The sequence below is a fragment of the Rhinopithecus roxellana genome, chromosome 8 (genome assembly GCF_007565055.1).
Source record: "Rhinopithecus roxellana isolate Shanxi Qingling chromosome 8, ASM756505v1, whole genome shotgun sequence".
NCBI lineage: Eukaryota > Metazoa > Chordata > Mammalia > Primates > Cercopithecidae > Rhinopithecus > Rhinopithecus roxellana.
Genome location: NC_044556.1, coordinates 10,477,093 through 10,489,748, shown reverse-complemented (window position 1 = coordinate 10,489,748; position 12,656 = coordinate 10,477,093). Strand labels below are relative to the sequence as shown.

General features: G+C 48.2%; 1 protein-coding gene across 1 annotated transcript in view; it reads left to right on the top strand.

The window, feature by feature from the left end:
- Window positions 1–54: 54 nt before the first annotated feature.
- The window catches only part of CATSPERD (cation channel sperm associated auxiliary subunit delta), a 57,511-nt gene continuing 44,909 nt past the window's right edge, over window positions 55–12,656 (top strand). The window contains exons 1-4 of the mRNA XM_030936490.1: window positions 55–218; window positions 3,983–4,037; window positions 7,730–7,806; window positions 10,339–10,411. Of these exons, the coding sequence (XP_030792350.1) occupies window positions 145–218; window positions 3,983–4,037; window positions 7,730–7,806; window positions 10,339–10,411 (279 nt within the window). The 5' untranslated portion in view covers window positions 55–144. The remainder of the gene's footprint in view (window positions 219–3,982; window positions 4,038–7,729; window positions 7,807–10,338; window positions 10,412–12,656) is intronic.

Sequence of the window (12,656 nt, the reverse complement as noted above, 5' to 3'; positions counted from 1 at the left end):
CAGGCGGAGCGCGGGGCTACAGTGCGCTCAGGCCTGCTCCCGGGACTCATTGGTGCGCATGCGCAGGCATCAATCTGCACATGGACTGTGCAGCGGCTCCCGGTGGCGGTTGAGGGGCAGTGTTGGCGGCGGAGGTCCAAGTCGATGCTGATATTGATGCTGGTGGTGGCTGTGACCATGTGGCTCCGACCGCTGGTCACAGCTCAGCCGCTCTGCCGGTAGGGCTTCCCTCCTGGGGCTGGGGTGCTCCCGGGGGTCGGGAGGGTGCTAGTTCATCTTGGAGCCGAGGCCTGCTCCCCAACCTCTCTGAGGCTCCCCTTTTACTCTTTTTAGGAATCGAACTTGACGCCTCGTTCACCCTATTCCACCCGACCCTCTCATCCCGATATTAAGCCCTCCCACTTCTTTTTCTTTTTGGAGACGGAGTTTTTGCTCTTGCCCAGGGTGGAGTGCAGTGGCGCGATCTCGGCTCACTGCAACCCCTGCCTCCCAAAGTGCTGGGATTGCAGGCGTGAGCCACCGCGCCCAGCCTTACCCAGCACATTTTGAAATTTCAGTAAATGTTAGGTTAGTGGATACTCCAACCTGCCATGGGGACCAGTTGCTGAAACTCCGTTCCTGCCCTCAGGGAACTCCCACCTGGACTAAACTGTCACATTCAGTAGGGACCTGTGAGCTGTTTTCTTACGGTGTATGGTCTTATTTGATGTTTACGGGAAGATTCCTAATGATTCCTTAACCTTATTTATTTTACTTATTTTTTTTTTTGTACAGATGGGTTCTCACTGGCTGGGCACAGTGGCTCACGCCTGTAATCCCAGCACTTTGGGAGGCAGAGGTGGGCAGATCACTCACTTGAGGTCAGGAGTTCCAGACCAGCCTGGCCAACATGATGAAAGCCCTGTCTCTACTAAAAATACAAAAATCAGCCAGGATTGATGGCAGGTGCCTGTAATCCCAACTACTTGGAAGGCTGAGGCAGAAAAATCGCTTGCATCCAGGAGGTGGAGTTGCAGTGAGCCGAGATCGCACTCCAGCCTGGGTGACGGAGGGAGACTCAATCAAAGAAAAAAAGGGGGGGATGGGTCTCAGTGTTTTGCCCAGGCTGGTCTTGAACTCCTAGGTTTCAGTGATCCTCCTGCCTCAGCCCCCCAAAGTATTGGGATTACAGGTGTGAGTCACCCACGCCCAGCCATACCCTTATTTTATTATTATTTTTATTTTGAGATGGAGTCTTGTTCTTGTTGCCCAGGCTGGAGTGCAGTGGCACGATCTCAGCTCACTGCAACCTCCCCCTCCCAGGTTCAAGCAATTCTCCTGCCTCAGCCTCCAGAGTAGTTGGGATTACAGGCGCCCGCCACCACTTCCAGCTAATTTTTTGTGTTTTTAGTAGAGACGGGGTTCCACCATGTTGGGCAGGTTGGTCTCGAACTCCTGACCTCGTGATTCGCCCACCTTGGCCTCCCAAAGTGCTGGAATTACAGGCGTGAGCCACCGCGCCCGGCCAATACCCTTATTTTGTGGATATAAAAGCATGCTTAGGAAAATTAAAGACACCCTTACCTAACAACACATAGCTAGTAAGTGGGGAGAAAGATTTTCCAGTGAAATTTACTAATAGGATTTGTCTCAAGGTCTGAAAAGATGGGTTATATCCAGTTCTCTCATTTCCCCACACAGGTTCTCAAAGAATGGTCCCTGGACCAGCATCATCAAGATCACCTGGGAATTTATTGTAATTGCTTAGAAATGCAGTTCCCCGGACCTACTGAGTCAGGGACTTGGCAGTGGGACCCAGCAAACCATGGTTTGTTGAAAGGGTGGCCTGCCCCTCCACGCCTGTGGGCGTTTCTCGTTAGGTAGAAGGAGAGACTTGAGGAAAGAAATGAGACACAGAGACAAAGTATAGAGAAAGAAAAAGTGGGCCCAGGGGACCGGCACTCAGCGTACAGAGGACCCACGCCGGCACCGGGTCTCTGAGTTCCCTTAGTATTTATTGATAATTATCTTTACCATCTTAGAAAAAAGGGAAGTGGCAGGATAATAGGATCATCGGAGGGAAAAGGTCAGCAGTAAGACATAGGAATAAAGATCTCTGAGTCGGGCGCGGTGGCTCAAGCCTGTAATCCCAGCACTTTGGGAGGCCGAGACGGGTGGATCACTAGGTCAGGAGATCGAGACTATCCTGGCTAACACGGTGAAACCTTGTCTCTACTAAAAATACAAAAACACTAGCCGGGCGAGGTGGCTGGCGCCTGTAGTCCCAGCTACTCTGGAGGCTGAGGCAGGAGAATGGTGTAAACCTGGGAGGCGGAGCTTGCAGTGAGCTGAGATCTGGCCACTGCCCGGGCGACAGAGGGAGACTCTGTCTCAAAAAAAAAAAAAAAAAGATCTCTGTGACATGAATAAGTTTAAGGAAAAGCGCTGTGCCTTGATATGCATATGCAAACATCTTCATAAGCCTTTTCAGTGCATAAAGAGCAGCATTGCTAGCAAGTCCCACCTTTCGCCCTAAGGTGGTTTTCTCCTTTCTCAGTAAACAGAACACACAATCGAGTTTTACACCGAGATGTTCCATTGCCCAGGGACGGGCAGAAGACAGATGCTTTTCTCTATCTCAACTGCCAACAACCGCCAAGAGGCCTTCTTTCCTCTTGTACTAGTCCTCCTCAGCACAGACCCTTCACAGGTGTCAGGCTGGGGGACGATCAGGTCTTTCCCTTCCCACGAGGCCGTATTTCAGACCATCACATGGGGAGAAACCTTGGACAACACCTAGCTTTCCTAGGCAGAGGTCCCTGCGATCTTCAGCCGTGTGCGTATCCCTGGGTACTTGAGATTAAGAGAATGGTGATGACTTTTAACCAGCAAGCTGCCTTCAGGCACTTGTTTAACAAAGCACACCCTGCACAGCCCAAAATCCTTTAAACCTTGAGTCACCACAGCACATGTCTCTTGCAAGGACAAGGTTGGGGGTAGGGTCACAGATTAACAACATCTCAAATACGGAACAAAATGGAGTCTCTCATGTCTACTTCTTTCTATATAGACACAGTAACAGTCTGATCTTTCTTTCTTTTCCCCACAGTTTGTCAAAACCACGCCCCCCGCCCTTTGCAACCCCAGTGATTCTGATGCATATTGAAGATTGAGCATCTCTGCTGTAAACTATACCATCCTTCCAGTCACCACACACTCCCTTAAGGAGCACTGAATACTTTATTGCAGGACTTCATAATCTTCCTCAGCTGGGGTCTGTGAAGGAGCCTTTAGACATTCTCGGCCGGGCGCGGTGGCTCACGCCTGTAATCCCAGCACTGCGGGAGGCCAAGGCGGGCAGATCACGAGGTCAGGAGATCGAGACCATCCTGGATAACATGGTGAAACCCCGTCTCTGCTAAAAATACAAAAAACTAGCCGGGCATGGTGGTGGGCGCCTGTAGTCCCAGCTACTTGGGAGGCTGAGGCAGGAGAATGGCGTGAACCCGGGAGGCGGAGCTTACAGTGAGCCGAGATTGCAGCCACTGCACTCCAGCCTGGGCGACAGAGTGAGACTCCGTCTCAAAAAAAAAAAAAAGAGGCCGGGCGCGGTGGCTCAAGCCTGTAATCCCAGCACTTTGGGAGGCCGAGACGGGCGGATCACGAGGTCAGGAGATCGAGACCATCCTGGCTAACACTGTGAAACCCCGTCTCTACTAAAAAAATACAAAAAACTAGCCGGGCGAGGCGGCGGGCGCCTGTAGTCCCAGCTACTCGGGAGGCTGAGGCAGGAGAATGCTGTGAACCCGGGAGGCGGAGCTTGCAGTGAGCTGAGATCCGGCCACTGCACTCCAGCCCGGGCGAGAGAGCGAGACTCCGTCTCAAAAAACAAAACAAAAAAAAAGAACAGATACTTTAGGGTTAACCCTGAGGCAGCTGAGTAGGAGGAGTCATGCTGAATATTCAATAAAAATTGACAGATGGTCTTTCTTGTCACTTGTAGTGCTCGCACAGTGAGGACAGGAAAAGTGTTTAATGTCATACAGGACGTTCGAGGGGTATGTGGTTCCACACTTAAATTCATCCTTCACTTTTATCTAATTACAGGATCAGAGGTAACACTTCTTGTATTTCTTGGGTGCCGGTATTGTCAGGTATTTAAGATCATTACTTTACTCAGTCTTTACAATTCATTCCCCTTTGAAGTAGGGATTAATCTTTCCCATTTCACTGAGAAACAAGTTTAGAGAGATCAAGTCATCCGAACAACGCCAAGAGGAAGAAGTGGTAATAGAACTAAGATGCTCTTGAGTTTTTATTGAGTGTTCTGTCTACTTCTCTCTCAGGAGATTTCATTTTTTGAGACAGGTCTTGCTCTGTTGCCCAGGTTGGAGTGCAGTGGTGCCATCTTGGCTCACCGTGACCTCTGCCTCCCTGGCTCAAGCAATTCTCATGCCTCAACCTCCCTAGTAGCTGGAATTACAGGTGTGTGCCACCACGCCCAGCTAACTTTTGTATTTTTGTAGAGACAAGGTTTTGCCATGTTTTCCAGGCTGGTCTCAAGCTCCTGGACTTCAGTAACCTACCTGCCTCAGCCTCCCAAAGTGCTGGGATGACAGACGTTCGCCACCGTGCCCAGCCTTGATAGGAGATTTTAAAATGCAGAGTAAGCCGGGCGCGGTGGCTCAAGCCTGTAATCCCAGCACTTTGGGAGGCCAAGACGGGCGGATCACGAGGTCAGGAGATCGAGACCATCCTGGCTAACACGGTGAAACCCCGTCTCTACTAAAAATACAAAAAAACTAGCCGGGCGAGGTGGCGGGCACCTGTAGTCCCAGCTACTCAGGAGGCTGAGGCAGAATGGCGTAAACCCGGGAGGCGGAGCTTGCAGTGAACTGAGATCCGACCACTGCACTCCAGCCTGGGTGACAGAGCGAGACTCCGTCTCAAAAAAAAAAATAAATAAATAAAATGCAGAGTGACAGTAGGCGCAACCCTCTTCCTTTGTTTACCTCATATAGTGTCACAGGAAATGCCAGTTTACTTCATGCTTCAAATGCATGAAGAAAAAATACTCTGTCAGTTCAAATTTGTTTCCTATTGACAAAATGGCATAATTTCGGCCAGGCAAGGTGGTTTATGCCTGTAATCCCAGTACTTCAGGAGGCCGAGGCGGGTGGATTCCTGAGGTCAGGAGTTCAGGACCAGCCTGGCCAATATGGTCAAACCCCGTGTCTACTAGAAATATAGAAATTAGGCCGGGCACAGGTGGCTCAAGCCTGTAATCCCAGCACTTTGGGAGGCCGAGACGGGCGGATCACACGGTCAGGAGATCGAGACCATCTTGGCTAACATGGTGAAACCCTGTCTCTACTAAAAAAAAAATACACACACAAAAAAAAACTAGCCGGGCGAGGTGGCAGGCGCCTGTAGTCCCAGCTACTCCGGAGGCTGAGGCAGGAGAATGGCGTGAACCCGGGAGGCGGAGCTTGCAGTGAGCTGAGATCGCGCCACTGCACTCCAGCCCGGGAGACAGAGCAAGACTCCGTCTCAAAAAAAAAAAAAAAAGAAATATAGAAATTAGCCAGGCGTGGTGGTGGGCGCCTGTAATCCCAGCTACTCCGGAGGCTGAGTCAGGACAGTTGCTTGAACCCAGGAGGCAGAGGTTGCAGTGAACCAAGATCGCGCCACTGCACTCCAGCCTGGAGTGACAGAGCGAGACTCCGTCTCAAAAAAAAAAAAAAAAAAAAACTGCATAATTTCACAAATGGTGTCAGCATTTTGAAACAATCTTCAAGTGACTGGTTTCTAACATGTTAATATTTATCATTCTCTGGCCTTTCAAATAACTAATCATCTGTAAGCAAATAGTAACATGTATAGGTATGAGATGTGATATAAATAATTACCGTTAATTAATTAATTATTTTTATTTTTTTCTGAGACGGAGTTTTTTTTTTTTTTTTTTTTTTTTTTGAGACGGAGTCTCGCTCTGTCGCCCAGGCTGGAGTGCAGTGGCCGGATCTCAGCTCACTGCAAGCTCCGCCTCCCGGGTTTATGCCATTCTCTCGCCTCAGCCTCCCGAGTAGCTGGGACTACAGGCACCTGCCACCATGCCCAGCTAGTTTTTTGTATTTTTTTAGTAGAGACGGGGTTTCACCGTGTTAGCCAGGATGGTCTCGATCTCCTGACCTCGTGATCCGCCCGTCTCGGCCTCCCAAAGTGCTGGGATTACAGGCTTGAGCCACCGCGCCCGGCCCTGAGACGGAGTTTTGCTCTGTCGCCCAGGCTGGAGTGCAGTGGCACAATCTTGGCTCACTGCAAACTTCTCCTTCCGGGTTCAAGCGATTCTCCTGCTTTAGCCTCCCACGTAGCTGGGATTACAGGCACACACCACCACACCCATCTAATTTTTGTATTTTTAGTAGAGATGGGGTGTCACCCTGTTGGCCCTGCTGGTCTCGAACTCCTGACCTCGTGATCCACCCGCCTCGGCCCCCCAAAGTGCTGGGATTACAGGGATGAGCCCCTGCATTTGGCCTGAAATTTTTTAATTTTTAAATTATCATTTATTTTAGAAACAGGGTCTTTCTTTGTTGCCTAGGCTGTAGTGCAGTGCTGACATCATAGCTCACTGCAGCCTACAACTCCTGGGCTCAAGCCATCCTCCTGCCTCAGGCTCCCCAGTAGTTGGCACTACAAGCATGCAATACCATGCCCAGCTAATTTTTGTATTTTTGGTAGAGATGTGGTGGTGTTAAGCTGCTCAGGCTGGTCTCAAAACTCCTGGCCTCAAGAAATCCTCCTGCCTCAGCCTCCCAAAGTGTTGGGATTACAGACATGAGCCACTGCACCTGGCCCACCCTGTGAATTTAAAAAACTGTTTATTTGGATGTAATTACATATTGGCAGCAAGTTGCGAAAACAGTACAGGGAGGTCCCAAACCCTTCCGCCAGCTTCCCCCAGCAGTCACATCTGACATGATCATAGCACAAGGTCAAAGCAGGAAAATGACATTGGTACAATCCACCTACCAAATTCAGATTTCACCCTTTATGTTGATAATGGTGTATATTAAAAATTATTTCTACCAGCTGTTTATGGTTATTGATATTATTATTATTATTATTTTTTTTTTTTTTGAGACAGAGTCTCACTCTGTTGCCCGGGCTGGAGTGCAGTGACCAGATCTCAGCTCACTGCAAGCTCCGCCTCCCGGGTTTACGCCATTCTCCTGCCTCAGCCTCCCGAGTAGCTGGGACTACAGGCGCCCGCCACCTCACCCGGCTAGTTTTATGTATTTTTTAGTAGAGACGGGGTTTCACCGTGTTAGCCAGGATGGTCTCGATCTCCTGACCTCGTAATCCGCCCGTCTCGGCCTCCCAAAGTGCTGGGATTGGTTATTGATATTATTAAGATTTTGTGATTAGGGCCGGGCGCGGTGGCTCAAGCCTGTAATCCCAGCACTTTGGGAGGCCGAGATGGGCGGATCACACGGTCAGGAGATCGAGACCATCCTGGCTAACACAGTGAAACCTCGTCTCTACTAAAAATACAAAAAAATAGCCGGGCGAGGTGGCGGGCGCCTGTAGTCCCAGCTACTCCGGAGGCTGAGGCAGGAGAATGGCATAAACCCGGGAGGCGGAGCTTGCAGTGAGCTGAGATCCGGCCACTGCACTCCAGCCCAGGCGACAGAGCAAGACTCCGTCTCAAAAAAAAAAAAAAAAGATTTTGTGATTATCTCTCTAGGACCGCCTGTATTTTCGATCTACAACAACACGCTTGATTAAACATCCTTGCAAGAAAAATATAGCACTATATCTAGGGTAAGCGGCAATTTTATGTACTGTTACCTTCCTTTTAAATTAAATCTTTAGATTTGTCCTCCTTCATTCATTCAACAAACATTAAAGAAGACAGCTCTGCCATGTGTTGCTAGGTGCTGGCCTGTAGGGAGTCCATAGTCAGGGGCTGGAATTGGAGGAAGGGAGATGAAGAGATCAGCCAGGAAATAAAACAACTGCAGTATAGTGTGGTACCAACTGTCAAAGATGCTTGGTATAAGCACTGTTAGGATGCCTCAGGAAAAAATGCCTAGGAAATTTCCACTGGGGAGTCGATGACAAAACTGGGTTTTGAAGGATGAATAGGAGTTCACTGGGATGGTGGGAGCAGCCAGATGTGTATGGGCTTAGAGCAGAGCAGAGCATTCAAAGGAATGAAAACACCGTGCCCAGCATGCACGTGAGTTCGTAAGGGTAGCAGGTTAGGAAACCAGGTATGTCCACCGTGCCAAGATGCTTACCCTCACCCTGAGGGCATGGAGGATGCGGGGCTGCATGACTCCTGTTTGTATTCAAGACATCAGTCTGGCAGCATCAAAAAGGGGACCGGAGGCCAGGTGCAGTGACTCATGCCTATAGTACCAGCACTTTGGGAGGCCAAGGCAGGAGGATTGCTGGAGGATCGCTGGAAGCTAGGGATTCAAGACCAGCCTGGGAATATAGCAAGATCCCAGTGTCTACCAAAAAAATAAAATAAATAAATACAGAAAATTAGCTGGGGTGGGCCAGGCACGGTGGCTCACCTCTGTAATCCCATCACTTTGGGAGGCCAAAGTGCGGGGATCATGAGGTCAAGAGATCGAGACCAGCCTGACCAATATGGTGAAACACCTTCTCTACTAAAAATACAAAAATTAGCTGGGCGTGGTGGCACCCGCCCGTAGTCCCAGCTACTTAGAGGCTGAGGCAGGAGAATCACTTGAACCCGGGAGTCGGAGGCTGCAGTGAGCTGAGATCGCACCACTGCACTCCAGCCTGGTGACAGAGTGAGACTCTGTCTCAAAAAGAAAAAGAAGAAGAAAATTATCTGGGGTTGGCAGTGTGCACCTGTAGTCCCAGCTACTTGGGAGGCCGAGGTAGGAGGGTTACTTGAGCACAGGAGTTCGAAGGTGCAGTAAGCCACGAACACACCGTTGTACCCTGTCCGGAGGACAGAGACCATCTCTGTCATCAGCAGCTCTTTTACAAATCAACCATGACCACTTATAAAACGTAATTATGTCTGGGAGGCTGAGGCAGGAGGATTCCTTGAACCCACGAGTTCAAAACCAGCCTGGATAACATAGTAAGACCCATCTCTCTCTCTCTTTCTCTCTTTTTTTTTTTTTTTTTTGGAGATAGAATCTTGTTTTGTTGCCCAGGCTGCAGTGCAGTAGTGCAGTGTCGGCTCACTGCAACCACCACCTCCTGGGTTCCAGCGATTCTCCTGCCTCAGCATCCTAAGTAGCTGGGACTACAGGTGTGCACCACCATGCCCGGCTAATTTTTGTATTTTTAGTAAAGACAGGGTTTTTACCATGCTGGCCAGGCTGGCCTCGAACTCCTGACCTCAGGTGATCCACCCACCTGGGCCTCCCCAAGTGCTGGAATTACAGGCATGAGCCACCGTACCCAGCCATCCCTCTCTCTCTCTCTCTCTCTCTCTCTCTTTTTAAAGGCTATTATGAAAAATACCATTCATGATGGCAACAAAGACTTTAAAAGGCATAGGAATTAACTCAGTAATTCTTTTTCTTTTTTTTTCTGAGACAGGGTTTTGCTCTTGTTGCCCAGGCTGGAGTGCAGTGGCATGATCTTGGCTCACTGCAACCCCTGCCTCCCGGGTTCAAGCAATTCTCCTGCCTCAGCCTCCTGAGTAGCTGGGCTTACAGGTGTGCACCACCACACCTGGCTAATTTTCATATGTGTTTTTAGTAGAGATGGGGTTTCAACATGTTGGCCAGGCTGGTCTCAAACTCCTCTAACCTCAGATGATCTGCCTGCCTTGGCTTCCAAAGTGCTAGAATTACAGGCATGAGCCACCGCACCTGGCCAACTCAGTAATTCTTATCTGTTGAAAACCATAAAATTTATTGGGAAGTTGGGGGAGGAGATCTGGATAATGAAATGATATACATGTTCATGGATGGCCTTTTCCTATTTAAAAGTTTCCTATATGAAGGAACAAATGGTTTCTTTCTTATATACACATTCCTGATCTAAAACTATTTACTTTAGTGGAATTAGAGCCATATAAATTATAAAACCAAAGTCCATCCTGTCACTCAATGTACATTTTATATAGTTTTATGTTTGATGTGTTCACACATTTAAACTATTATTTCTATTATTTCTGGAAGTCAAATACCTGGACAACAGAGGTTTATTTATGTAAAATAAATAAATTATGTCTAAATGACTCCTGGTTACAATACAAATTTTGTTTGAGTGGAAACATTATAGAGTACTTCTATTGTCTTTTTTCTTTCCTTGTATGACATTATCCTAATTTAACTCATTCATTGTTTATTTCAGAAAACAAGTTTTTTTCACAACAGATAACTTTGAGACTAGTCTCCTTCCATTTACCATCCCTACATCAATGCAGGTAGTTATGTTACGGAACGATCTGAAGGATTCTGGTATAAGTAATACTCAGGGGAAAATACAGATCAGAAATATCAGAGTGGTCTGTTCTTGTTAGTTTAGAGGTTTATTTTACAATGTTCCTCTTAAAGACGTTAAGTGCGATTTCTAAGCCAAAAGAAGGGCTGGTTGCCGGGCACGGTGGCTCACGCCTGTAATCCCAGCACTTTGGGAGACCAAGGCAGGTGGATCACCTGAGGTCGGGAGTTCAAGACCAGCCTGACCAACATGGAGAAACCCTGTCTCTACTAAAAATACAAAATTAGCTGGATGGTAGCCCATGCCTGTAATCCCAGCTACTCGGGAGGCTGAGGCAGGAGAATCACTTGAACCCGGGAGGCGGAGGTTGCTGGCGGTGAGCCGAGGTCGCGCCATTGCACTCCAGCCTGGGCAAAAACAGTGAAACTCTGTCTAAAAAAAAAAAAAAAAAAAAAAAAAAAAGAAGGGCTGGTTTTATTCTGCCTCTACTACCAAAATAGACTTTTTATTCCTGAAAAAGAAAAAAGTCGATGTAGGTAGTCTTCCTTACATTGGTTATATTATAAATAGATAGGTGGGATGGTATCTTACTTTACAGGCAGTAATTTCAAGACCTCCCTTGGTCAGGTACAGTGGCTCATGCCCGTAATCCCAGCACTTTGAGAGGCTGAGGGGGGCAGATCACGAGGTCAAGAGATTGAGACCATCCTGGCCAGCATGGTGAAACCCTGTCTCTACTAAAAATACAAAAATTAGCTGGGCATGGTGGCACGGGCCTGTAGTCCCAGCTACTTGGGAGGCTGAGGCAGGAGAATTGTTCAAACCCAGGAGGTGGAGGTTGTAGTGGCCCGAGATTGAGACACTGCATTCCAGCCTGAGCAACAGAGGGAGACTCTGTCTTAAAAAATAACAATAATAAAATAAATAAATAAAAAATAGATAGGTGGGATGGTATCTTACTTTACGTGCAGTAATTTCAAGACTTCCCTCAGTCAGGCCCAGTGGCTCATGCCTGTAATCCCCATACATTTATTGGCCAAGACAGGAGGATCATTTGAGTCCAGGAGTTCAAGACCAGCCTGGGCAACAAGGAGACCCGTGTCTCTACGGAAAAAAAATAAGAGCCCCCCCCCCCCCAAATTGTCCTAAATCAAAGCAGGAAAACCACACCCTTAGTGAATATTTGAGAAATTATACCATCGACACCTATGCTAAATAAAGTTTTGGGCTGGACGTGGTGGTTCAAGCCTGTAACCCCAGCACTTTGAGAGGCTGAGGTGGGCGGATTGCTTTAGCCCAGGAGTTCAAGACTAGCCAGGGCAACATGATGAAACTCCAAATCTGTAAGAAATTTTAAAAAATTAGCCGGGTGTGCTGGTGTGGTGGTGCATGCCTGCTGTTCCTGCACCTCAGGAGGTTGAGTTGGGAAGATTGCTTGAGCCGGGAGCTGGAGGTTGCAGTGAGCTATGATTGTGTCACTGCACTCCAGCTTGAGTGGCAGAGCAAGACTCTGTCTCAAAATAAATAAATAAAAATAAAGTTTTGTCAATTATCGACATACCAATGTTTCTCCTAAAAGCAACACTTAACAGTTAACGCTAGTCATTCATCATTTCTACTTTCGGCTTTGTCCTCCAAGAAGGTTTTGTTTTGTTTTGTTTGTTTGTTTGATTTTGTGGTTTTTGTTTTGTGAGAGGGAGTCTCCCTCTGTCACCCAAGCTGGAGTGCAATGGCGCGATCTCAGCTCATCGCAACCTCTGTCTCCTGGGTTCAAGCCATTCTTCTGCCTCAGCCTCCCGAGTAGCTGGAATTACCCCAAAAATTAGCCACCACGGCCGGCTAATTTTTGTATTTTTTAGTAGAGACGGAGTTTCACTGTGTTGGCCAGGCTGGTCTCAAACTCCTGACCTCAGGTGATCCGCCTTGTTCTCCCAGGGTGCTGGGATTGCAGGCATGAACCACCACGCCCAGCTTCAGGGAAGGTTTTTATAAAGGAAGAGGAGATGGAATGAATTGAGGTATCTGAGGGCACCCAAGACCAGCTTCAACTTGGTTCTAGCTGGCCCCAAGATACACAGTTCCCAGTATCTAAGAACCAACCAACTATTGCTGGCATAAGTGGTGTTTTTGTTTTGTTTTGTTTGTTTTGTTTTGTTTGAGATGGAGTCTCGCTCTGTCGCCCAGGCTGGAGTGCAGTGGCCGGATCTCAGCTCACTGCAAGCTCCACC